The 26,984-nt window shown below is 38.9% G+C and overlaps 1 protein-coding gene across 1 annotated transcript; it reads left to right on the top strand.

The window, feature by feature from the left end:
- Positions 1 to 3,902: 3,902 nt before the first annotated feature.
- Positions 3,903 to 26,984, top strand: OPRK1 (opioid receptor kappa 1). The gene is made up of 3 exons (XM_037038654.1): positions 3,903 to 4,195; positions 18,197 to 18,549; positions 25,863 to 26,984. Exons 1-3 carry the CDS (start codon positions 3,939 to 3,941, stop codon positions 26,393 to 26,395), a joined length of 1,143 nt encoding a protein of 380 aa, XP_036894549.1. The 5' UTR covers positions 3,903 to 3,938; the 3' UTR covers positions 26,396 to 26,984.

The raw sequence follows: 26,984 nt of genomic DNA, 5'->3' as shown, positions 1-26,984 counted from the left end.
AAGTATGAAGTAAGATAAAATGGCAGTCAAGGCACTCTGGGCCCTAACAAATATGTTTAAGATTTTGGATTCAGCTTAAGGGTAATAGAGCGGCATCGAAGAATCTCAGGCAAGAGGGTAGTAGGCTCAGATCTGGGATTTTTGAGACATTACTTACCTTTAATTCATAGAATGTATTGGAGGGGCAAGGATAGGTGTGAGGAATTCCATACTGCATCAGCATCATGCACTGTTAAAACAGTTGACACTTGGTTCTGTCCAAAATATTCATAGAGACATTGGGTCTACACCAAAAAGTTTGGAATTTGATCCCATCAAAGACCTACATCAGCATATATGCTCCATGTCAAATGGTTCTTGATATTTAGTCCTGCTCAAAGCATCTATGCTTAGAAAACATCCCTGAGTTCAAATATCTCATAAGGTTTATTTGTAGTTTGGGTTTACAGGATTCATATATAAAAATGCTATTATATTTTTGTATGTTTTATTGGTCCAATGTGCTCTAGTTATATTGCCAATCGTAACCCTTCTCACCTTGGTAGCCTAACTGGTAATGACACCTGGGATTAGGTAGATGACCAAATGTGTTTGTGGACATTTTGAACAGGACCCAATATCAAGAACCAAATATTAAGGACCTTTTGGTGTGGTCTAAATGTCTCAGTGAAACTTTTGACAGGCCAAATGTCATGCAAGGGCACTGTTATAACAAAAAGGCATCTTAGTGTGCCACGTTAGTGAGCAAGAACTTGTCATGAAGAAAAGGCATGGAAGCCTGACACCTAGTTGTGTGTTTGCAGTGGTACCAGCACCAATGGTGCTAAGGTGAAAAGCCAGGTGGAGAGTGGAGGGACCTGCAAGTGGAAAGTCACAAAAGTTGAATGCTGGACAGACTGAGAGTATGTGTGCTGAGGCTGTGGGTGGATTGCTCGGTGGAAGTGGTACTTCATGGATTTGAGGGGGAATTTTTGGAGAGAGAACAGTGGTAAAGTTGTTATGATGGTCTAGGTGAGAGATGATTCAACCCCAAAGCAAGAAGATTGTTAAGGAAATAGAGAGGAGGAGATGGTTTTGAGAATCATTTAGAAAATTAAATTGGGAAGACGAGTGGTTTGAATGTATATAGAAGTTAAGGAGAAGGAAGAACCTAGAATTACTATAGGGTTATGCTTAAGTGACCAACTGGATAACAGTGCCATTCACTGAAACAGGAAATACAGGAGAAACCACAGCAAGCTTGGGTGAGGCGGGTACAGAACTTAATGAGCTCAGATTTTTTGAGGCCGTATTTTAGGAACCGGTGAAGCATTTGTTTGTGTACAGGGTGTAGGACTATTTAATGCTGAGGAGATTCAGTGTTGAAGAGATAAAGGGCTATTAGAGCCATCATGAAAAGGAATAAGGGTGCCAAAGAGAGAATGGCAAGAAAATCAACCTGATGAGAAAATGCTGCAGAAACCTTACCATTTAATAGGGATCTTGCTAAATACACCCTCCTGTATCTATTGTTTTTTGGAAAAGACTGTTTCTGCATTTCTTCCCTTATGTGAAATCATTCTGTTCAATCAGCATATTGCTAGAGCCAGAAACACCTGTGTTTTAACACAGCTCTAATATTGCCAGCTATGTGCGCCACCTGAACAGGGAAAAAAAACAGCCTAACCAATATGGTAAATGAGTGCAAAGGAATGATAGATATTGCAAACACTCTTTCAAAAATGTGTAGAGCAATTGTGTAGAGCAATTTGATGCATGAAATCATAAACAAATAGCCAAATATATCACAGATATATAGGAAGATAAATGGATAGTTTTGTCCTTCCCAGCTATTGTCCTTAACATATTATTTTTACTGACTTGGATACCTCTCAATTTTTGTGAACTTTATTTAAACTTTCCACTACCAGAAAGTTAACTCCCAAACATCTGAAAGTCTTCTGTCACCTTCCTAACAGAGAGAGAGAGAGAGAGAGAGAGCGAGCACTCTCTCCAAGACAAGACACACGGAGATATCAGCTGGCCCGATGTCTTGTGAAAGCAGATATTATCTTCTAATGAGATTCAAAATCAGTGTTAAAAGAAATATAAGATTTGATAATACTTATTTTCAAAACTTTGAAGGTGTCCAAAGTTGAAGCGAGATTGCTGGGCAAAGGGAAGGTTTTCTATTCTTCATATCACACTGCTTAAGAGAGCTGAGTGTTCCCAAGCTGGATAAAACTGGTGATTAAATTTCCTCTTTGGGAGTAACAGTGTCTTGGAAGAGATAGGAGTCTTCTTCTGCTGTCAGCTGATGGATGGAATTACTGTATCTATCATAATGGTGTCCCATTGTGGACATGGATATAACCTGTGGGAAGTAGTGGGGAACATATTTGTCTCAAGAAGTCAGTCCTAGACAGGAATCCACTCAGGAAAATAGGGTGCCTTGGTCTTCTGGAATCCTGAGTGCAAAACCTAACTAGGAAAGGGGACCCTCCCCACTCTCCTTCAGGATCCCCTCCTGAGTTCTGGCTTCCCTCCTCCAAACTCCCCTGGCTATTCTACATTTGCCATTGCCTTATGGGTTCCTTTGTTTGAGGGCCTCTTTCATCTAGCAGAATCAGACAGCAATCTCTGGACTGGCAGAGTTATGCAAAGAAATGATGATATCTGAATTTCTCTATGGAGGTTCAGTTTCTCAGAGGTATCATAAGAAGACCTATAGTCAAGAATGAGTGATGGGTGCAGGGATTACTGTAATAGAGACCTTGCCACCTGCATGGATCAACACTGAGGCCTGAGTAAGGAGACCGTTTTGTTCTTCTGCAGGCAAAACAGGTAATAACTGCAAGGTTCATTCAGTCTGTATGTCAGTTAGAGGATACTGAAGGGGGTGGAAATATTCTATTTATGCATATTAAATCATTAATATTTTATGGCTCGTCTTATTGTAATCAGATGATTTTGCTACTGTATTCGGATGGGTCATTCAAATAAACAAAACTATGATTTTTCTGCTCATCTGAAAAAAGATATATGCTGAGAACTGTGCCTACAATACAATCTAGGCATATTAAGGCACACCGCTTCCTTACTACTAATTCTAAACGACTTAGCGGCTCTCTCTACTAGAATGGTGGAAAGACTGCCAAACCATCCAAAAGAGGCTGTTGTGAGGGTCTGAGAACTTCACACGAAGGGGGAGCCCGAGAGGCGAGTTTGGGGCGAGTGGCTGAACCTTCAAGCCCCTCACAGGTTGTTAGCGGGCAGGGCGGGGCGAGGCCCCGGGCGGGGCGAGCGCGCCACCCGAGCCAGCCTGCGCAGGGTGAGCCCGACACATCTTCGCTGTGTCCCGCCTGGCTGAGCGCCGCCCCTGGGAGCCGCGCGCTGAACCGGGGGAACTGCAAGGGGCTGAAAAGGCGCCCTGGGGCAGATCGCGGAGCAGTGGTCTGAGAACCCGCGCGGGGCTGCGGGTGCGCAGCAACACAGAAAGCTGAGCAGGACCCAGGAACGCGCGGTTCAGCTCCGGCCAGGGAGTCCTCTGGACCAAGCCACGCGTGTCCGAGAGCCAGAGGTGAGCTTTGGGCTTTGGAGGGTCAGTCCTTGTAGGGACTCCCAGCAGCATTCTGAGGACCATTCCACTAGGAGACGACACCAGAAAAGGGAGGGTGCATCTCAAGAGCTAGAGAAAAGGATGAAGAGCTCTCAGCCCCTCCCGGCACCCAGCTGCGCTTGTGTTACCTAGGATGGCAGCTGGGCATCCTTCTGTTTGTCCCGCCCCGGGGTCGTGCAGACGGGGTGGGCATCAGTGGGCCGTGGGTCCCCAGCACCGCTGACCTCCACGCGCTAACCCGGGCACGGGCAAAGTTTGCCTCTCTAGGTCCGGCCTTTTCTGTCTTCTGCAGCCCCGCAGGTGCAGCCTTTCCTCACGCTCCACCAGCAACTGCCCAACCATGGACACCCCGATTCAGATCTTCCGCGGGAATCTGGGCCCCACCTGTGCCCCGAGCACCTGCCTGCTTCCCAACGGCAGCAGCTGGGACCCAGGCTGGGCGGAGCCGGACAACAACAGTAGCGCGGGTTCCGAGGACGTGCCACTAGAAACCGCGCACATCTCCCCCGCCATCCCAGTCATCATCACGGCAGTCTACTCGTTGGTGTTCGTCGTGGGCTTGGTGGGAAACTCCCTGGTCATGTTCGTGATCATTCGGTGAGCACAGGGTCCGGGCGTTGCAGTGGCAGAAGCCAGGACGGGGCTCAGGGGCAGCTACCAAAACCAGCGGTGGGGCGCCAGCCACGGGGTGGGGACTCTATTCCGCTTGTGCGGGGCTCCAGAGATTCTCAGAAGGTGGCCTTTTAGACATGAATAATTTCCTAGGGCAGTTTTTCGTGGGATACCGCGAGGTTCACACAGGGTCAATCCCAGCGGCTAAAGGCTCTCGAGGATGTAGGAATTACCCCATTCCTCCAACCCCTCCTGGAAATTCTGTGCAGGGTTAAGTACCAGGGTGTGGAACAAGGCCAAAGTCAATTTGCTTGGTCTTTTGCTTGGTTGTCTGTGCCAGAGAATTGTTTTGTTCCTTGAAAATATTTTTTAAGACAAAATTCTGACCGATAGATGCTCTGCGATTTATCAGATTAGTGTTATATTTCATGAAGCAAATGCCAGTTTACTAGTTAGGGTTGTTGGTAATCCATATATGAACCTTTTTAGTACTGAAATTGCTTTGCTTTTTATTTCCCACCATGAGAAATCGAAGCTTTTACATTATTGTTCTTTTGTGGAATTATGTGGAATTCAATTTCCAATAATAAGTATCCAGTTATCCTCATAATGCTAATTTTTTGGTAAGTAAAGTGATTCTTATTTTGGCTTTTTTCAACAAAGAAGAAAAGAAAAAGCACCCCAACTTTGGTTTGGCTACCCTTTGAGATGTATTTCACTTTCTGGGAGACATAATAACTCTGGAGATGCACCTGTGAGAGTGAATTAGACACTTACATTCAGTTGAGAAGTATCTGTGGAATAAAGTGGGCAAGTCACTCTATTTAGGGACATTGAAAGGATGAGGGATTAATTTCTTTTATTTTATCCTGACTTTAGTTTTTAAAAAGCCTTTTAATTTTATTATGAACTTTAAATTCATAAAAACTATTTATGAAGTTGCCATAATAGTTTTTTAAATATCTTATAAACTTATTTTATTATAAATATCTACAGTAGCAGGAGTCTGATTCTATTGGGAAATCATTGTCATACAAATGCCTTTTATCTTCTTCTTTTTGGCTTGGGAATATCAGGTTTTTTTATTCTCATCCATGCTCCAGAACTAAAAACCATCATTTAATGCTCCACATACATTATACAACTCTTCTTACCTACAATTGCTGTCTCTATCTTGGTACTCTTGGTTTCCATAATAGCTTAACAGTAATTCTATCATCAATGAGTAAAGGCTGTAAAAGAGGGGGATATTTTAAAAGCAAATTATTTTTCCAACTCATTCGTAATTTCCGTGCTGAAACTAAAAGAAAAAAGACAGCTGTGTTCTATATTATAATTCAAATTTTAAGAGATCTATATAGGTACAGAAGCTGTCGTTTTGTGATAAAATGTTGTTATGCTGTTACATAAAGAGAGGACGTGAAGAAAAAAACCTGTCTATTCTTGTTCATATTATATTTTAGTGCTTGAATAAAACAGATACAGCTTATTGTCATTGGAATGAGCACCTGACATTTTTGCTTGAGAAGAGTTCCTTAGCTGCTCTCAGTTTTTTTTATGGCCTTGCACACTGGGAGTAAAAATAATGAAAAATCCTAAAATATGTATAAAGACAATGGGGAACATTAGACATGTCAGAAAGAAAAAGAATTGGACTTTGTTTATATATATATGTATAAAATATTATGTATATAATATCATATATATAATACATATAATATCCAGAACTACATTTGTTAGAAGGGGATAAATTCAGCTAATAATACAAAAGTGAGTTTACATAACAACATCATTGATCCTCCCACCTCATTCTCAACTACTCGGAAATTAAATTTGATAATAAGTAAAAAATGAAGAGTTGTACTAGGATCCTGAAATGTTAACCCATTAAAATGATAGTTCTCTTAAACCTGTAGCTAAAAGGATTGCAGAGTGCTTAGAATTTGTTCAGACTGATACTATAGTCAAAGAACTGAAAAATAAAACTTCAGAGGACAAGTTGGGAGACTTGGGTTTAATTGGGTTGGGTGAAGAGAGGACTGAAGATTGGAGGAGGCGGCACCAAGAGGGCTCTTGGATGCTCATCAGAACTGAGAGAGAACACAAGCGTGGATTCAAATGCAGCTTTTATAACTGATGTCGAGGGCTGAGCAACATTACCTGAAAAGATGGAGGCTCACTTTCGAGAAGAACACTACTTTAATATACATGCAAAAGGGTCCTGGTGTAGTTCGGTCATCTTGGTGTAGGGACTCGTTGCGGAGATGGAGTTTAGATGCTCAGATGTCAGGGAAGGTGCCAGTCTAGTATGGCCAGCAGAGACCTGGGAAGAAAGTTAGGGTTTTGGGAAAAGCACTGACTGCTTTCTGACCTGTGTTACAAATTGAAGTTTCAATTGTTTTCATCATTTAATGTGTAGCATCTGCCTCGATTCCCTAATACTAGGGCACATTAAACCCTTCGCTGTGAAAACCTTAACGTTTGTGGATTCCAGTCTCCTCTCCTTCCAGGCTTTAGGGTGTGTGGCCCTGGGATAGGAAGTTCTTCCTCAGCCTCTGATCAACATTCTTAGGTCCTGCCAAACACTGTGTGCTTATGGGCGTGATACTCAGGATCCAAACCTCATGCTCTCGTCACCTCCACCCCTGACTAAACTCTGGAACTTTCCAGGCAGCCCCACCTCCAACACCTTAAACATCCATTCTCCCACTCTTCCTACAACTTCCTACACAGACAGCTGTCTCTACCCTTCGCAAAAAAATAATTAAAATTTAATGAACACTTAATATATGCCAGGCTGGTAAAGTTGCCGATTTCATGTGAATTATTTTATTTAATCTTCCAGCCAGAGGTATGTTACTATGACCATCTAGCAGATGATTTAACTAAGGTAAAAAAGATTGAATAACTTAGGGTAACATCTTTCTAACTTGTGGGACTTGAATGACCCTAGCATCCTGAGCCCAGATCCTGTGCTTTGATCCATCCTGCTGTTCATTTTCCACTATATCACTTTTGTAGACATTGGCATACTCCTTACCTGGCAGTCCTTCATTTTCTCCCAGACTGCTGTACTTCATCTTTTCTTACTTAGTCTAGACCCCAGGAGCAATAACTTTGGCCTCTCTGGATAGTATACTCAACCAGCTTGCCTTCTTGCTCTTTTGTCACTGTCTTCCACCAAACCTTAATCCTGGATCAACCCAGTAACCCATCTTCCTTGTTCCTATACCCAGCTAACTGAATGCTGCCAAATAAAGTTAATTTTATGTTTTACAGGGCAATACCTCTGCCTTCAGGTGTACCTGACCTTTATTTTGCCTAGTTTTTCTGTGTCTCTATCCTATTTTCCAGAAGGAACCAATTTTTTTTACCATTTCCCATTACAAAAATTAATTGATACTAATTCCCAAGCCCTGTATCTGATCATACTCCCCTCATGGTCAGCAAGCGTTCGCTGCAATACCAGCATCCAGCTGCTGGGAACACTCCTCTTACCTTCGTGCATCAGCAGCCACCCTCCCCTCAGCCCCTTTCATTTTGGCCAAAGGCGAATCCCTGCTCCTGTGTTTGAATCTCATTGCCTCCTGCTTTCCCTTTGCTGTATCAGTTATCTTCTTTCTACCCTATCCATAATCTCTCCCTTTCCACTACTTTTGTCCCCTAAGCACTTAGACATACTCAAGTATCTCTCATCTTAGAAATAATCAATACCAATGAACATTCCTTTTTTTTAGTTCCCTTAGTTAATGTTTCTTTATCCTCTTGTCTGCTATACGTCCACTTCTTGGGGGAATAATCCCTCCTCTTCAGTTCTTAGTCTCGGCCTATTCCTCAGCTCAGTGCACATAGTTTCTTTCCCTGACACTTCTTCACCAAAGTGCTAGCACTCATGTTTCAGATGCTCACGTTAGGCTGGTCAGCACTTGACTTCTATGGAGATTTAGCATAGTTGACCAATCTTATATTCCTCACTTTCTCTGACAGCATCCTGTCCTTGACTTCTTTCTACATCCTTTTAGTTTCTTTTGAGTCTCTATCACAGACTTCACTTCCTCCGGTGTTTCTTAAATGGTCATATTTCCAGAGCTTTCTTAGCTCTCTTCAGTTTTCACTTGACATACAGGTTTTTACTAGAAAAGCGGAACCCATCAGGGATTTACGTGACAAGAGGTTTGTTGCAAGGAATTGTCTCACGTGATTGTGGGGCTGGCTAGGCAAGTCTGGAGACCACAGGCCAGGCATAAGAAAGTCAGGCTGCCATCCCCAGGTGGAATTTTGTCTTTCTTAGGAAAGCCTCAGCTCTGTTCTTTAGGCCTTTCAACTGTTAGGATCAGGCCTACCAGATTATGTAAGGTAATGTTCCTTGTTTAAAGTCAACTGATTATAGACTTTAACTACCTCCACAAAAACACCTTTACAGCAACATCTAGATGAATGCTTGATTAAATAGTTGAGGAATGTAGCCTGGCTAAGATGGTGTATCAAACTGACATCACACTCTCAATGGTTCGTTCATTCCTCTGGCCATAACATTCAGGGGAATTCTGACCAATCCTAAATCTGTGAGTCTCTTTCCCAGCTGCAGACTCATACCTAGCTGCAGACTCAGTTGACCACCTTCCTTCTGGATGGCTCTGTATCATTATCTTGCAAGTACCTCCAGTGTCTAGAGAATCTGCCTGTATTAATTGCAAGGGCAGCTAGAATAATGTATGATCGATTATGTGCCTTAAACAACAGACGTTTATTTTTTTATACTCCTGGAGGTAAGAAGTCCAAGATCAAGGTATCAATGGGGTCAGTTTCTTCTGAGGCTTCTCTCCTTGGCTTGCAGATGGCTGTTTTCTCCCTGTGTCTTTACATGGGCTTCCCTGTGTGTGTGTGTCTGTGTCCTGATCTCCCTTTCTTTCTTATAAGGGCAACAGTCATAGTGGTTCCAGGCACATCTTAAAACCCCATTTTATTGTAATTTTACCTCTTTGAAGGCCCTATATTCCAAAACAGTCACACTCTGGGGACTGGAGATTAAGACTTGAACACATGAATTTGGAGGGTGGGGGACACAATTCAGCTGTAAACACTTCGTATTCCTTTCCTATTCTACTTAGGAAACCACTCTCTTCAAGCTTCAATATTCATTATAAATTACATATATATATAAATATATATATGTATATATATATTTATATATATAATTCTCTTTTAATTTAAAGAAAAGCTTTACCTGACTCATTCTGGGCCTCATGGACTTGAGCCAGTGATGCCAAAGCTATACGGCTGTAACCAAATTGGGGAAATTGGGAGGAATGAGTGACCCAATCAGAGTGTCTACTACAGTGCATGCTTCTTTTCCTTCCCAGCTGTTTTATTCTTTCTCCTTGATTGCTCATTATAATTACTGCAGTTTATGTGCACTTATATTCCATAATTTCTCAAATTTCAACATGGCCTACTTTGGATAATATTGCCAAACTATAGCTAGAGAGGCATCAGAGAAAAGACAGAGGTATGTTGTATAATTAGCCATGTGCTGGTCTCTATTATCTAACAGTAGTCTAAACTTACCCTTTCATTAAAAAAATGTTCTAGTTTATTCTAAATTCTCTCTTGGAATCAACAGTAAACATTTCTTTTAAAACAAGAATAGCAAAGATAACTTCAGAAATTGTTTGCAAAAGAGCCTATCCTGCATTTCTCAAAGTAATTTTATCATTTGACAAACTCTAAACAAAGAGACTTGATTTTATTGCAAATGTTTGTTTATGTGGGTTAGCTAAATGAAATTATTTTCTTCTCTGTGGGACATGTGATTCCAGATGAAGTCTAAATCCTTGTGGAACTGTTTCAGAGATGAGAGACTAAATAGTCTCCCGTCCAGAAAAAGAAAAAAGAAAAGAGAAAAAGAAAAAAGAAAAAGAAAACTAATTTGGATATCACTATAGAGCCCTTAAACTCTTACATACTCCAGGCAAATTGTAGTTTCTATGATCAGTTCTTGATTATGTTGACTTTACAAGACAGCAGTTTTTCCTTGTGCTTGTCTTAGAGTAAATTCCAAGAGGAACTTATTTCTCACTAGGAGATGCTAGATCCTTTCCATTAATCGCTAAGCTTTATCTTCTGAGCAACAGTATCTCTGTGTGAACTGTGCAGTTGGCACCTCTTTCTCTCCTTATTAATTTGTGAATACACTTAGTTGTCACCCTGGATGGCTCTGTGCTCAGCCAGAATCCTATGGCTTCAAGACAGGCTTAGAACTACATTAACAAAAGACGGTTTCAGAATAATATTTATTTACTCAACAGAAAGTCAACCAACAGATCTTTTGGTTTCTTTGTTTGGAGAAGGTGCTGGTTTATAACTTAGATAAGGAAAACGTATCTAAGAAGAATTAACTTTAGGAGTGGTAATAGTATTGCAAAAGACTTGCTGATCAAGCAAGTCAGAATGTACATGAGCCTGGTGGGGTAATGAAGTTGGTTAGAGAATCATCCCAATTCACCAAGGCTGGGAGTTTGATCCCCGGTCAGGGTACATACCAGAAGCATCTAGTGAATGCACAGATAATGGGAATAACAAATTGATCTCTCCTTCCCCGCCTCCTTCCCCGCCTCCTTCCCTCCCTCCGTCCCTCCCTTTCTCTTTCTTTTTGAAACTAATAAATAAAATAATTTACATGAAAGACAAGAAAACATAAAATGTGATAAATTGAAAGATTCCAAAGGAATTGTTCTACAGGTGGGCAAGGAAGCTATCAGATTAAGAATGGCTAGTTATGAGCATTTTGAGATCAGCTGTAACAATAGGAATAATTTTCTGAGTTCCTGTTGAGCTCATTAACTCATTGTTTCACAACAAAACTCAAAACTCAATGGTTTATCATATTTTTTCCACCTATGAAGGGCTCCCTTCCTCTGACAGAGGACAGAGCAGTAGGATAAATGTGTCTCCTCTCTGCCAGCTGTCAGTAGCCTATCTTAGCATTGAACTTGGTACTTGATAATTGTTCAGTGAATACCAGCCCTGGTTGTCATCACTGCTACTCCTGCTGTTGTTATTGTTATTGTTAATGTTGTTATCAATTATCTACTACTGTCCTACTAACCTGTTTCACAATCCTGTAAGATACCAGTGCCCCTACCTTTTCTGAAGATGATTTTTAGGTGTTCTCAAAGCCCATATCTAATAAGTAAAGAAATTCAGGACTATCATTCCAAAGCTTCTTAAGAAGTTAGAAATTTTATCAGAGAGCTCAGTTTTCAGTATAAAAAAAGAAAAGTAACTTAAGATATTCACATGTATATCCAGATAGCTGTACCCTAGGAAATAGCACTTCAGTCATTTGAGATTGGTAATTTTCCACCAGGTGTTATTAACTATTGTAAGCACACTGCATGCAAAGTTGAATGGACTTGAACACGGTTCTGGGAGTCAGGGCCCTCACCACAGACATCATGAGTAGTTACTGGGATGTTGGCTATTCAAGTAAAATCATTACTTTGACATTCCCCTTCTTCCACTCTCTCCACCACCACCCTCCAGAGGGTGTGATGTGATGCCAGAAGCCCACCTTTCTGGCTGTGTAGCTTTTCTCCACAGAACTGTGTAGTCAGTTCTCTTTGTAGGTTTTGCTCTTTGCATAAGAGAGTAATTCTGAGGAACTGAAAGGTTGTGATGCCTATGGGAATATGACTCCTGACTGCAGATCAAGGCAAGTTCAAAGTCAGATCATTGAAGAAAAAAATAACTGAATTTTCCTTATTTTTCTAAAATAATAAGCTACTTCCCTTTAGGAAAGGACCATAATTTTAACAGTGAATAGTCCAAAAGGACAGATAGAAAGTTAATTTCATCAAGATAAACTGAAAATATCTGCAGGATTTAATCAAGCAAACTCATTATGTTTTCAAATTAATTTTCTGAGAATTCACATCAGTACAGTCATCATTATTTCTGACCATTTCAAACATAAAATCTAGAAGGCTATGTGCCAGGAAAATATGCCCAGTATTTTGAGCAAAGTGAGTAAATTGTGCTTTTTTGGCAATACAGAGGAAAGAGTGCCGAAACTTGTCTCTCACTATGCTAGTCTCCACTGTTGGTCAAAGGAGTGCATTTCTCAGGGGCTGCAGAACTCTCTTCCTACTGAGTTTGGTGTTTGGGAGCCTTCAGATTCCTGGTGCAGCCCCAGCCTTGCAAGGTAAAGGCCGCTTGTAGGTGTTTGCTGTTTTCATTATGTTGGAACTACAGCTTGAAGAGTACTCAAAAGGCTTAGATTTTACTTCTCACTGTCTCATGAATTTGTAGTTTCAGGCAAGTCATTTACTTCCTTTTTACTCAGTTTTCTCACCTGAAACTTTGGAAAAACTAAAACACCATAATGTACATGGCAGCATTTATCCATCCAGGAGCAGTATGCAAATGTTCTTTATCAGTATTACCTTCTGGATCATGCCCTGTTTCCTGATGTTGAATGTTGTCTACCCTCATGGCACATATGTGACCACACTAATCAGAATGTTTTTCAATCTTTAGCTAATGGAGGTGGCAGAAATCTCAGAATCAACTTAGTTCTCTGATAAAATTTCTGACTCCTTAAGAAGCTTTAGAATGACAGTCCAGAATTCCTTTATTTATTAGATAGGGACTCTAAGAACCCCTGAGAATCATCTTCAGAAAAAATGAGGCTATTGGTATCTATCTTATAGGATTGTGATATAGGTTATTAGGACAGTAGTAGATAATTGATAATAACATTAAGAATAATAATAACAAGGGCCCTGGCTGGTGTAGCTCAGTGGATTGAGCACAGGCTTGAGCACCAGACGATCGTGGTTCGATTCCCAGTCAGGGCACATGCTTGGGTTGCAGGCCAGTTTCCGGCAGGGGCCAGTTCCCTGCAGGGGATGCACGAGAAGCAACCATACATTGATGTTTCCTTCCTCTCTCCTTCCCTCCCCCTCTAAAGATAAATAAATGAAATATTTAAAAAAAGAATAATAATAACAAGCACAGGAGTAGCAATGATGACAACAAGGGCTGGCATTCACTGAGCAATTATCAAGTACCATGTCTCTTGCAAAGTAATTGGTACTTAGCCATCAAGATTATGGATTTACCATGCTGCCATAAAGCTAAAAAGGAGCTTCTGATTAATGAATCATTACTTAAATTTAAGAAATACTTGGGCAATATACCTCTATAGCAAGCTCAATATTCCACCCATCAGTGCCTCATTTCTTGGGTGGTGAGTGTCACATTTCTCCAGAAACCCTGCCTAGTGACATTGATTCCTGATGGTTCAGCAGATAACTTTGTTCCTGATGGCATCACACAAGCATGTATGGTTGCCAATTTAAAATCCATGCCTAAATTCTCTGTAAAGAGAACTACACTCGGAAGGCACTGAGTTGAGGTGTCATGGGAAGCATTTTTAACTCCTAGAGACACCTCTGCAGTATTGTCTCACAGCTGGTAGTCTTAGCTCCCTAGCTGACCCCTCTTTTTGGCCTGCTCCACTGTCCCTCCTGGTGTACTGTCCTGTTGTTTTCAGGTTTGGAACATTGTCAAGTTCATGGAGGACATCCCACAGACTTTGCTCTTTTAGTGCCATATGTTCCTGTGGTATGTGTGTTAAAAAGTGCAACCACTTGCTGCCAGCCCTCCTCCAGCTTCCCCTCATGAGCCCCAGCTCCCCACCCACCCACATGGTGCCATTTTGCTTGAAATACTTGTGATTTTTTTTATAGAGCAGTGCAGATGAAATGGAAACTAATTTTATATTTTATCATAGTAAGAAAACTTACTTGTTTTTTCCACTAGTAGACATTCAGTAACTACCATTTCATTTTGGTTAAATACAAGCAATACCCCAAACAGCTCAACCAGACTATTGAGGCTGAGAGTTTTATCTTATAATGATGTGTTCATAGGCTCCAGTAAGGTATGGTATGTAAAAGATTGTCAGTAAACATTTGTTGAACTCATTGTTATTTATTAATTTTAAGTATGCCTGTTTTGTTCTCCCTTTCCAGCAATGTCAGTTTATAAGCATGTGTCTTTCAGAAATATGGGAGAGGAGCCTTGCCCTCCTGCCCCATCCAGATCCTCCCACTGAGCTCCTGCCTCTGCAACCACAAGTTTTGTACCCGAGTCTAACTTTCTTCGGCTAAATTGGGGAAAAAACATAAATCTCCAGGGTAAACTTGAAGGACAGTTGTTGTGAGAATCAAATAAGCTACATGGAGGTTAAAATACTGAGTTTTGTACCATAGATTATACAGTGCTGGGGAGAGGTAAGAGTATGTATGGGATCTGGGATCATACTTCTGGGTTTGAATTCCTGCTCCCCTCTTTATAACTATATTCCTTTGAGAAATTTACAGACTAGAGAACTTTACAGAATTTATGCAATAGGGAGACTGATATCTACCACATAAAGTTGCTCTGAGTGCTAAATGGAATAAAGCATATGGAATGTATAACAGAGTGCCTGACACAGGAAGTGTTTGAAATAAATGATTATTATTTGTTGTGGACACTGGCCCACAGTGTCTGCAGCATTGTAGGTAAGATAAGATATATTCACATGGTCTACTAAGTCCTGTAGAGGAAAAGGGATGGCATGGCTACTCTCTCAAGGGGAGAGCGAGCCAACCCTTGCCTTGAAAGGATTTTATTGGGTTTCAATTTGCACAGGAAGACAGGTAAAGTTCATTAATCATTGTTAGGCAGTAAGGGTCAAATGATAGACAGCATACAAAGAACTACTAGGGCTTATTCTGAGTCAGAGTCTGTTAGTTAAAGGGCTATAAAACTTTGGGAAACAAACTCATTTCCTGTTCACACCCTTATCATTTAATTGAGAGCATTCTTAGCAAAGCAGGTTTCATAGGAGTTTATGTATTGTTTCTTAGGCCCGATCACCCTAGGGAACTTGCCCTTTCCAGCACAGGGCTGCATCACCCTCTGTCATTGCTTCAGGCTTAAGTCAGGCAGGGGAAGTAAGGCGGCCAAGAGATTAGGAGACTTCTCACAAACAGAAGGAGGACACGGGCTATGTCGAAGCCGTGGGGCAATGGTCCATCACCCCCTTTTGCTGTAGCCCCCCAAGGCCTTCCCTGAGACCTCTACATGATTGTGCCTGTCTTAGGTCATTCCATCCTTGGGGAATCTTATCTATCATAGGCCAACTGATCAAGCATTGGGGGCCAGTCATGGAAAAAGGAGCAGAAGTGGTGCATCTGCCAGGGAAATAAGCTTTGCCTCCTAGTGGCTTTTGGTCTGAAGGTCGCTCACTCTGCCTTAGCCGTGGTGGCCTTACAGCTTCTGAACTGGGCAGGATGGTTCCCAACAATTATTAGTATTGTTGTCATTAATAGGAAACTTCTCAAAACAAGATGGTAATGCCATGACATTGGGATATTGGTGGATCCAGGGTCACCACTGCAGGAGAGTGCAGGCACATCTAGGTCCTTGGTAAATGTTCCCAGCCATTTGGGATGGTGACAGTAGTAGTTCTCACACAAGCGATGTGGGCTGAGCTTGTTTCTCTAGGAGCAGGGGCTTTTGCTATAATTGGTGTAATTTGTAGATATTTTTGTTGTGGGTGTTTCTCTCTCATATTCTGAGATCTGATGACAGGATTTGAATTGTTTATAAAAGTTCTTAAGCAATTTAATACAACATTTGTTATAAATACTTTTAAAAAGCTATGAGCAGATTACCACTCAACATTTTATGATTACTTAAGATGTATATTGTGTTATAATATTATATATCATTCCATTCTTGTTATTCCAGTATATAAGACTCTGGGGTTCATTTTACTCTCATCTTCTATTCAAAATAAATTGGGTAAATACAACTTTGGACCTTAACCAGAACCTACATTCCCTTTTGCTTCTGGTGGTAACTGGTGGCTTCTATCCATGTGAGAAAGGTAAGACGAGTTGATAATATGAAATAAATTAGATATATTTTCCAGATTATGTGCATGCTACTGATTATTTCAGTAAACTTTATGAAGTTATGAAGAAACTTTATGAAGTTTCCCATTTTATAGTTTGGAAACTTCAACTCAACATTTTTAGTGACTTATCCAAAATCTATCAGTTGGAAGAAAAAATGACTAGAACCCAGGTCTACCTAATAGCAGCATAAGGCAGTTCAGGAGAACTTTATAAAGAAAGCAGAGAATATCAGCAAAAAAGACCATGAGAGTAGAAGTCAAAGATATTACCTGCTAAAATCTTTGCTAGTAGTAGGGATTTGAGAGGAAAAAGTTGAAAGAGTAAGAAGTGAGCTCATAAGATGCACTTTTGTAATGTAACTATATTTTAAGAAGATATTTGAATAGGTAGAATTTCAGTCTTGCTCACTAGAAATATTTGGCTGTCTCAGTAAATGTACTTGCTTAGTTATCTATGCCTTTATAAAACCTATGTTCTGAGGACTGGCCTTGCACATTTAAACACTTTCTAAAGCTTACAGGTCATTAAAATATTTGAGTAAAAACTGTAAGGCAAAGCATAGTTTTAAATAAACTCCTCAGTGTCCAGATTAAATCACTGTTTAGTCAACAGCATCAAAATGAAAAGCAAAAGATGTTCCCTAGTACCAGTCCTTGCAATGCCTTCATCCAAGTACAAACAAATACCTCTCCTAACAAGAAGAGAAGAGAGAAAGGAAAGATCAGGGGAATCAGGGGCATTGGGAAACTGAGAGAGAAGTATGATCCTATGAGTGAGATCATACTTTTGAGTCAGTTCAGGCTATCGACCACCTTTATCTTGTATATTGCCAGTTAGGTTTTACTAAAATTATGTGACAAGAACTGAAAATCAGAAAAGTTTCAGTTTTGACACTGAGTTCAGACTGAGGCCTATCCGACTTCACATTAGACCACACTGTTTCCAAGGGCAGCCAAGTCTGCTCTATCATTTCATGGCAAATTAAGTTTCTCATGTACAAATTTATGTCTTGAATGGCACCAACACAGTGATCAATTAATACCATTGATATTTACTTTTATAGCCAAAGCAGAAGTTGTCTTCCATAAGATAGATCCTTTTTAAATGACCTTAAATAAAAGTCATGCCATAACATTGAGGAAGCCTGGCTCTTTGAAGGTTCATGGGGCATGGCTGAATTAATTGTTATTAAAGTCTACAAATCTGAAGTGTGTGAAAAGTAATGAATATATTGATTTTCCTAACATACACTAGCATTTGGCCTCTGAAAACCTGCTGATATAAACTGCAACATTTTATGTCATACGGATCTCTGAGGAAATGTTCTAAGTAAAAGAATTCTCTTAATTTAGTTTTAGTTGAAAATGGAATTGTTCTAAATTTCATGTTGTAATGAAAAGAATAATTTGGGCTTAAAGGCAATCTTTCTGACCTATCCTGAAAACTATTCTCTCCTCAGTTGAAAGATGAAACAAATTATGTGCTTGAAAACTCATTCAAGAAGGAAGTAAAGAAAAACAGACTTCTGCATACCTCCTGCACCAGATTACATGTAGGGCTATGACATGTATAAGGGAAGAACTCAGCCTGTTTTGTTTGCATAATGCATTGAAAATGAAAAACCAGTGCACAGTGGCAAACAAAAATCAACAAACTTATGCATGTTAGCCAGTGAAATAAATACCTGTATTATATACAAGTCTGTTGAGAAGATCTATACTGTATAAATTCATCTATGTATCTACACTGTTTTCTGTACCTGTTAATTTTTCATTTAAATGAATTTTACACAAAACACTATAATAAAAGCTAAAGTCAGAGATTTTTGCCCATTTTTATACTACCCCTGAAATCTCGAACAGTTCTTTTACGAACATTAGACACACAATAAACATGACAAGAATAAGTGAATGAAAAACAAATTTTGTAATCCAAATGTTTTCACAAACACATTAACCTTGTGGATTTGGCATGAAGATGGAGGGAAATGATCTTGTTTCTTGTCTTTTAGATACACTAAGATGAAGACAGCGACCAACATTTATATATTTAACCTGGCTTTGGCAGATGCTTTAGTTACTACCACCATGCCCTTCCAGAGCACCGTCTATCTTATGAATTCCTGGCCGTTCGGGGATGTGCTGTGCAAGATAGTCATTTCCATTGACTACTACAACATGTTTACCAGCATATTCACCTTGACTATGATGAGTGTGGACCGATACATCGCTGTGTGCCACCCTATCAAGGCATTGGACTTTCGCACACCCTTGAAGGCAAAGATCATCAATATCTGTATTTGGCTACTGTCTTCATCTGTTGGCATATCTGCTATTGTCTTGGGAGGAACCAAAGTCAGGGAAGGTAAGGGCAGGCATTTTCATTTCATTTTTTAAAATATAACTTCCAAGGAAACAAACTTAATTTGGGAGTGATTAGGAGATATATTTGTGGGAAAAGCCAAAAGACAATGGAAATTAATGCCTAAATTCATGGAAGATGAGAAATAAAACAATTTTGTGTTTCTCTCCACTTTTAAACAGAAGACAAAATAATGACACTACCTGAGCACAGAACCCAACCTCTCTCCTGTTTCATGAATGCTAACAGCATGTGGATTTTAAAAGTACAATCCCATTGTATTTTGGCAATTCTGAGATACACCTCCTCACTCCTCTTGTTTTCTCCCCCTAAAGCACCCCAAATCATTAGAGACGTGTGGCTATTTGCCCTCTTCTCCTTAAGGATTAATCTCCACAACACAATTATAATAGCTACATTTGTAGGCCATTGAAAATCAGGTCACCGATGTGTGGTAGTACAGATAAGTAGACCATTAAATTTTGGACATAATAGTTCTTTTTTTACTTCATGCCAACAGGTTGCGTGATGTTTTCCCTGTATTTCTAGGACAGTGGTTCTCATCCTGGGCTGCACATTGGAACAACCTAGGTACTTTAAAAAATACTGCTGCCTGGTCCCACACTGGAGGGCCTGGTTTAACTGACCTGAGGCACAGTCTGGGCACCAAGATTGTTAAGCTGTCCCCAGGTTAACCCTGACCTGCAGCCAAGGTGAGAACTATTGTTCTAAGAGTTTTGCTTTACCAGTAAAAGATAAAGAGTAAAAATATATTTGGTCTTAATAGAAACTCCTGGGGAAAATGGACTAGAACAGTTTTTCTGATGTTATTAATGTTATTTACTGCCTTAGCAATTGTCTAAATGCTCCATTGTATCACGCTTCATGATACCTTAGAGTACAGCTAACTGGCTGTGTGCAGCAGGGACTTTCCAGGTCATAGTGAAAGGACAGGTGCTAAAAGTACAGCTTATCTTGCATGGTACACATTTTTTTTAATGGACAGCATTTCTTTTTCTTCTGAAACTATAAAATGAATTTGCTGCATAGCCACTGTTAAGCTATAATACTTGGTAAATTTTAAGAAATGCGAAACTTTATCAGAGAAGAGTTTTTTTCTTAATATGATTAATTGCATACAGGATTTTCTTTCTTCAGACAGAACGAATGGAAATAAAATGGCAAGAAACTCTTAGCCTTAGATATTCATGCATAAATAACTTGGGTTTAAGAGGAGTTACTGCCTATATGGTATGAAATTGAAAGAGTAGGCTAAAGAATAAAAAAATGATGATATTTCCCAGAGCAAATAAAGAATTGAGTTTCACATTTCACATTATACTTGTAGACTTAACCCCTACACTCCTATAATGATTGTCAGAAAAGGACATCCTAGAAGGAACTGTTATCAATTAAGATTTTTGAAAGAGGAAACAAAGATAGATGTGGGTTTTCCTGGTGGGAGTTGCTGTAGATGAATGTGTGCATATGCAGTGGAAGAAAAGTCCAGCAGTGTAGGCAGAAGATTAATTTGTGCAGCAAATAGAGTGGGAAATGGGTGAAAATTAAAGTAGTCTTGTCAGAGGGCTCCATTCTTTCTTTGTGTTTTTCCTTTCTGAAGCAGATTTTGTTCACGTAATGAGAGCCTGTCTCTAGAACTTCCAATGGGCTCATTTTGGAGTGTTGCATCACACTGCATATCAAGAGTCTTAAATGACCAAAAGGAGCATTTAGATAATTTCTATATGCCAACTTAGAGCTGAATGGCGTTAGTATGACATTTGTGGAGAGTGCTCACTGAAATGAATCGGTATTAATTGCATTAGAACTCATCCACCTGGACAAAAAATCTTGGTTAGTGCTTCTGAGTTCACAGTATTTCTGGTTAGGGGCACAGATTCTGGGAGCAAACTACCTGAGGTTGTATCCTGATTTCACCATTTATGGGCAGTGTCATATTGGAGGCATTACTTAGACTTCTATGCCTCAATTTCCTCATCTGAAAAATAGGATTAATCATAGGGCCTGTCTCCTAGGGTAGGGGTGTCAAACTCATTTTCACCAGGGGCAACATCAGCCTCATGGTTGCCTTCAAAGGGCCGAATGTGATTTTAGGATTGTATAAATGTAACTACTCCTTAACAGTTAAGTGAGAATTGGGTGCTGCCACCTGGTAGAAACAAGGTGCTGGCCAGGTAAAACAAGATGGAGGGCCAGATTTTGCCCGAGGAGCTTGTGTTTGCTTCTTGTGTCCTACGGCATTTCCCGATTTTATGAGTCCATATGTGGAAAGCTGATAAAGCAGTGCCCAGTGTCCAGTGAGCACTTGAAAAATGTTAACTGCTAGTATCATCATCTGACATCATAAATTAATAGGTCCTGCCTAATTGCTTATGTTTATCAACATCTGTAGGGTTTTCACTCAGTATTGAAGGGCTCTAGTATAAAAGAAAATTTTCATTTTATAGCCTTAATATACAAAATATAACATTTAAATTATATTTATATGTTATATGTGTATACTATTTATTTTTGGGAATTCATAGCCTGCCTATTATTATTATTACTACTAGAAATAGAATTATTCTTTAAAAATACATACCAAAAAGGCTTTAGTTTAGATATTAGAGCTAACTATATTTATGATAGCCATGAAGCATTGGAACATGTAAAAAGAAAGCTATACTCTTCTAATATTAATATAAAAGGGATAGGGGTGGGAATATAAGACAGAAAGCTGTACTTGAACAAGAATTAAATAAAAAATAATTAAAAAATAAAAAATAAGTAAAAGGGAAAGAAAATACTGTTTTAAAAATACTGTATTATGTTATTATTGACAGGTAAAAAGCTGTGCATATTTACTTTATACAACTCAGTAAGTTTTATGGTAACTACATACTTGTAAAACCATCACCCCATCAAGACCACAGATGTATCTGTCACCTTCCAAAATTTCCTCCTGTCTTCTTTATTATTGCTTTTGTGTGTGCGTTAAGAGCATTTACTGTAACATCTACCCTCTTATCACATTTTATTTATTTCTTTTTCTTGTTTTTATTGTTGTTCAAGTACAGTTGTCTCCATTCCCCCCTCACCCCACATTTTAAGTCTACAGTACAGTACTGTTAGCTATAGAGTCTATGCTGCAGAATATATCTCTAAATATACCTTATTTATGACTTGAATAAATGAAACTTTGTGTCCTTGACCGTCACCTCCCATACTCCCTTTAACCTTCCCCCCACCCAGCCCCTACAAACCACTGTTCTGCTCTCTTCCTCCCCAGGTTTGACTATCTTATATTCCACATATAAGTGAGATCATACAATGTTTGTCTTTCTGTATTTGGCTTATTTCACTTGCCATAATATGCACCAGGTCCATCCACATCACTGCAAATGGCAGGATTTTCTTCTTTTCTAAGGCTGAATAATGTCTGTTTATTATATACATATTTTTATTCATTAAAAACATTTTTTATTCATTCATCCATCAATGGATATTTAGATTGTTTCCATTTCTTAGCTGTTGTCAATAATGCAGCAATGAACATAAAAATAAAGGTATCATTCAAAATCCTGATTTCAGTTCCTTTAGATAAATACCCAGAAGTGGGATTGCTACATCATATGGTAGTTCTATTTTTACTTTCTTTAGAAACTCTGTACTGTTTTCTTTAAATGGCTGCACCAATTTACAATCCCATTAATAGTGCAAAAGTGTTTTCATTTCTCTACATCCTTGCCAACACTTCTTATTTTTTTCAACAAAAGCCAATTTAACAGGTACAAGGTGTTATATCATTGTGGTTTGATTTGCATTTCCCCCATGATTAATGATGTTGAGCATATCTTCATAAACCTTTGGAAATTATATCTCATCTTGGGAGAAATGTCTCTTCGGATTCTTTGCCCATTTTTAAATAAGTTTATTTTATTTTCTGCTTTTGAGTTGTATTAGTTCCTTATATATCTTAGATATTAGCCCCTTGTTAAATATATGGTTTGCAAGCACTTTATTCTATTCTGCAGGTTGCCTTTTCATTTTGTTGATTGTGTCCTTTCTTTGCAGAAGCTTTTTTGGTTCGTGTTAGTTCGATGTAATCTCAATTTTTGTCATTGTTGTTGCTTGTGCTTTTGGTGTCACATCCCCCCAAATCATCACTGGGACCAATATCAGATAGCTTTTCCCACATATTTCCTATCAGGAGATTCATGGTTTCAGGTTTTAAATTTAGATTTTTAATCCATTTTTAGTTGAATTATGAGTCTGTCATAAGATAAAGGTTCAATTTCATTCTTTTGTATGTGGCTATCCAGTGCTCCTAATACCATTTATTGAAGAGATTGTCTTTTCCCTACTTTGTATTCTTGAAAAACTTATTGAAGACTACTTAACCATATATTTATGAATTATCCAATTTTCTGCCTCATACAGATTTTCTTTACATGTGGTTTTCATATGGTCAAAAGAGATTTGCTGATATGATTTAAAATTTAAATTTATTAAAACTTGCTTTGTGGTCTAACATATAATCTATTCTGGATCCATGTGTAATTGAGAAGTATGCATACTCTGCTTCACTTGAATGGAATTTTTTATGTGTGTTATGTTTATTTTATTTATAATGTTGTTCAAATCTGCCGTTTCTTTATTGACCATTCTATTTGGATCAACTATTCATTTTTGGAAGTGGGATACCAAAGACCCCTACTATCAATATTGTTGCCTATGGCTCCCTTCAGCTCTGTTAATATTTTCTTTATATGTTTAGATCCTCTGATTTCAAGGATATAAACAATATTTATAATTGTTATATCATCTTAAGGAATTAAGACATTTGTAATTATATAATGAGTTTCTTTGCCTCTTGCAATGGTTTTTAACTTAAAATCTATTTTGTCTAATGTAAGTATAGCTACTCCTGCTTTATTTTGTTTACCATTTTGCACAGAATATCTTTGTCTATCTATTTATTGTTATACTGTGCATGTCCTTAAAGCTAAAGATGCACTCTTTTTTCTGAAAAGGAACATTTTATAAAAATAGTATGTTGGACTTGAGTTTTCTTGTTGATTGCCTCAGTACTTTCCTTTCTCTTTTTTGGTGTAAATTAGGCTTCATTGACATTTCTGGAGTATATTTTCATGCTATAATTAGTTTCCAAATTCTTGTAAAAGTACCTGTAGCCATAGTTGATTATTTCTCCCATTTATCAAATATTTTAGACCTTCTACTACATGCAAGACAATTTGTTCAAGAGGAAGCTGATCCTTAGAGTCAAAAAAAAATGTATCCGAGTTAAACATCAGCCCTTATGGTGCTTTGTTTATCTTAGCAGAAGATAAGGTTACTTTCTCTTAGGTTACTTTCATAGTAACCACTGTATGACTACACTAGTACAGTTTATATTTTTAAGGGTTTCCCTGTGGTATTCATTTGTTCATTTATTTCACAGTTTGTTCTCCATAAGTACCAAATGTCTCTGCCACCCTATGTAGTAGGGATTAAATATTGAATATGGCAGTCTGAATACCTGTCCTAGAGTAGTTTACATGCTGGAGGGAGAGAAAAACATTAAGAAAGGTAACAAGGGAGAGGAGAGGGAATTTCAGGGGAAAAGGGGAAGGATTCACAGAAACTAGTATAAAGGACACATGGATAAAAACTAAGGGGGGTGGAAACGGGAGGGAGCACAGTGGGGTGGGCTGGGATGGGAGTGGGGGACAGAAAACTGTACTTGAACAAGAATTAAATTTAAAAAAAGACTATTCACATGGATTGACTTCTATATAAATGTCTCTGAAGTGATATTTAAGCTGAGGTAAACAGCAAAAAAGAAAATATGTTGTAATATAGAAAAGCTAAGCAGAAAACAAACAAAAAAAAATTCTCTACCTTCAAAAAAACCAGATTCAGTAGACAAGTAAAACCCAGAGTAAATATATTTTTAAATTATAACTGTTCTTTATTAGCAATGTGGAAGAAAAATAATCCTGAATATTTTATTTATAGCTCACATCCAAGCAATATATATACAAAGCCAATTTCCCAAATATTATTGCAAACAAAAACTATAATTTTGAGGTATTTCTTTTTAAACAGTATTTTTATTTTTAATTGTAGTTTACTTTCAATATTACTTTATATTGGTTTCAGGTATACAGCATAGTGGCTAGACAATCATATGAGGGTCAAATATCTTTTAACATCAGATTTTTGCAATGTCAGAGAAAATATTTTCATTATAGAAATTACACTCAGAATTGCTCATGATTACTTTTTCTCTAAGGAAGGATCAGGACAAAAGGAGTTACAAGTGTTCTGTGCTCAATGACTGCTCAGAGGCAGGAAGAAAAAATGTGGGCTGGTCGATGCTTGGGGAAAGGGGAACAGTGGAGGGGTGGGCAGATCCCTGGTGAAAGCATTGTCAAAGGTACTTCTCCTGGTCTCTGCTCTTTTGGTCTCTGTTGTTCTAATATTAATATCACTTCAAAAAGAGAAGCAGAGCAAATAAAGCAGTTTTCTAAGTAATCATATAAAAATATTTGTTTTACCTGTTATGTCGTCAATGTTGGTAAAAATGAAAAATGTGTCTGATTTTTTAATTTCCTTGATAATGATTATTATTTTCTTTCTTCTCCTCCCCCTTCCTTCTTCTAATGTTTCTTTTCCTTCTCCACCTTCTTCTCCTCCTCCAAAAGTTGTTCATATTTCAGCCATGTCCTTAATCACAAGGGTCACCATTTGTTCCACTAAATCACAATACCTGGGTCATATTTAGGCAAATTTCATGTAAATTTTTACTGAAGTTCATAATGGTTTATTGTAAACCAGTTAATGTTTTTACGACAAATTGGCTTTTGTTAAATTAAATGGCTAGATTTGCAATGTTTAGTCATTAATACTAATAAATATTAGCTTTTATTGCCAGAACCTTGGGTCTGGGAGAATTGTTAATAAATAGAAATGTAAATAAGTGCTTATGCTATAAATTAACAATTTAGTTGTTCTGAAAATCATCAGTGTGAAACCAGTTTCCACAACTAGATAATTCATAGCGACAGCTAATTTAATTTATTCTGTGGTTTAGTGTATGTTACCAATAAATGGTGACTTTCTAGGTGTATTGTTCCATGCAGAAACATAAGATGGTTAATACACATGGCTTTCATTCTGGTTAGTTAGTCTGCTTCAAGTAATATCATCTCACTATAATCGGACCTGTGCAATCAAAAGTATTTAAACACTTTGCAGCCATGGTAATAATAACTTTTTTTGTATTTTGTTTTGTTTTTGTTCACCTCTTGCAGACATGGATGGCATAGAGTGCTCCCTGCAGTTCCCAGATGATGATTATTCCTGGTGGGACCTCTTCATGAAAATCTGCGTCTTTGTGTTTGCCTTTGTGATCCCCGTCATCATCATCATCATCTGCTACACTCTGATGATCCTGCGCTTAAAGAGCGTCCGACTCCTTTCTGGCTCCCGAGAGAAAGATCGCAACCTCCGTCGAATCACCAGGCTTGTCCTGGTGGTGGTGGCAGTCTTTATCATCTGCTGGACTCCCATTCACATTTTCATTCTTGTGGAGGCTCTGGGGAGTACCTCCCACAGCACGGCTGCCCTCTCCAGCTATTACTTCTGCATCGCCTTAGGTTACACCAACAGCAGCCTAAACCCCATTCTTTATGCTTTTCTTGATGAAAACTTCAAGAGGTGTTTCAGGGACTTCTGCTTTCCAATTAAGATGAGGATGGAGCGGCAGAGTACTGGTAGGGTCAGAAATACCATTCAGGATCCTGCTTACCTGAGGGATGTTGACGGGATGAATAAACCAGTATGACTAGTCGTGGAGATGTCTTCTTATAGTTCTCCGGGAAGAGAAGAGTTCAATGATCTAGGCTTAACTCAGATTACTACTGCAGTCTGATATGGAAAAGTAGAATTGCTAACAAACTTTCAGAAATCTCATGGGCTGAAGTGGTAAGTGAGGCTGCATTATCCACCCAGGTCAGTGGAAGCATCAAGGCTGGAGAATTGAGGACAAGAGGTTCAAGTAAGCAAATACCACTCCTCTCTAGTGCAGGGAAGCAAGGCTGGCTCCCAGTTTATTTGATGAACAAGAAACAAGCCTTTTTCTTCTAGTTACCTAGATTTAGTTCAGGACTTAGCTGCTGTGGCCTTCCAATGCAATGTCATTGCAAAAGCTCCCTTTGAAAAACAAACAAACAAACAAACAAACAAACATTGGTTTCAAAGCTTGGGCATACAATTCAGATGCTTAACATTGACAATAACAACCTCAGTAAGAATGCCAACAGTACCAGGGCCCATTCCACTTGCTTTGTGCTATATGGACTTGCATTTCACGTGGCCGCATGGTGAGGATTCTACCTTAAGAATGACTTGGACCAACACCTGAAGTGTCTGAT

The sequence above is a fragment of the Sturnira hondurensis genome, unplaced genomic scaffold, assembly GCF_014824575.4.
Source record: "Sturnira hondurensis isolate 20B ecotype Veracruz unplaced genomic scaffold, ASM1482457v3 Scaffold0024805, whole genome shotgun sequence".
Taxonomy (NCBI): Eukaryota; Metazoa; Chordata; class Mammalia; order Chiroptera; family Phyllostomidae; genus Sturnira; species Sturnira hondurensis.
The sequence above is the reverse complement of the archived record's forward strand: the minus strand, read 5'-3'. Positions and strand labels throughout refer to the sequence as shown.

Coding starts and splice junctions, on each gene's coding strand:
- OPRK1 (XM_037038654.1), top strand. CDS start 3,939: ATGGACACCCCGATTCAGATCTTCCGCGGGAATCTGGGCCCCACCTGT. Junction 4,196..18,196: donor GTCATGTTCGTGATCATTCG/GTGAGCACAGGG, acceptor CTTGTCTTTTAG/ATACACTAAGATGAAGACAG. Junction 18,550..25,862: donor AGGAACCAAAGTCAGGGAAG/GTAAGGGCAGGC, acceptor CACCTCTTGCAG/ACATGGATGGCATAGAGTGC.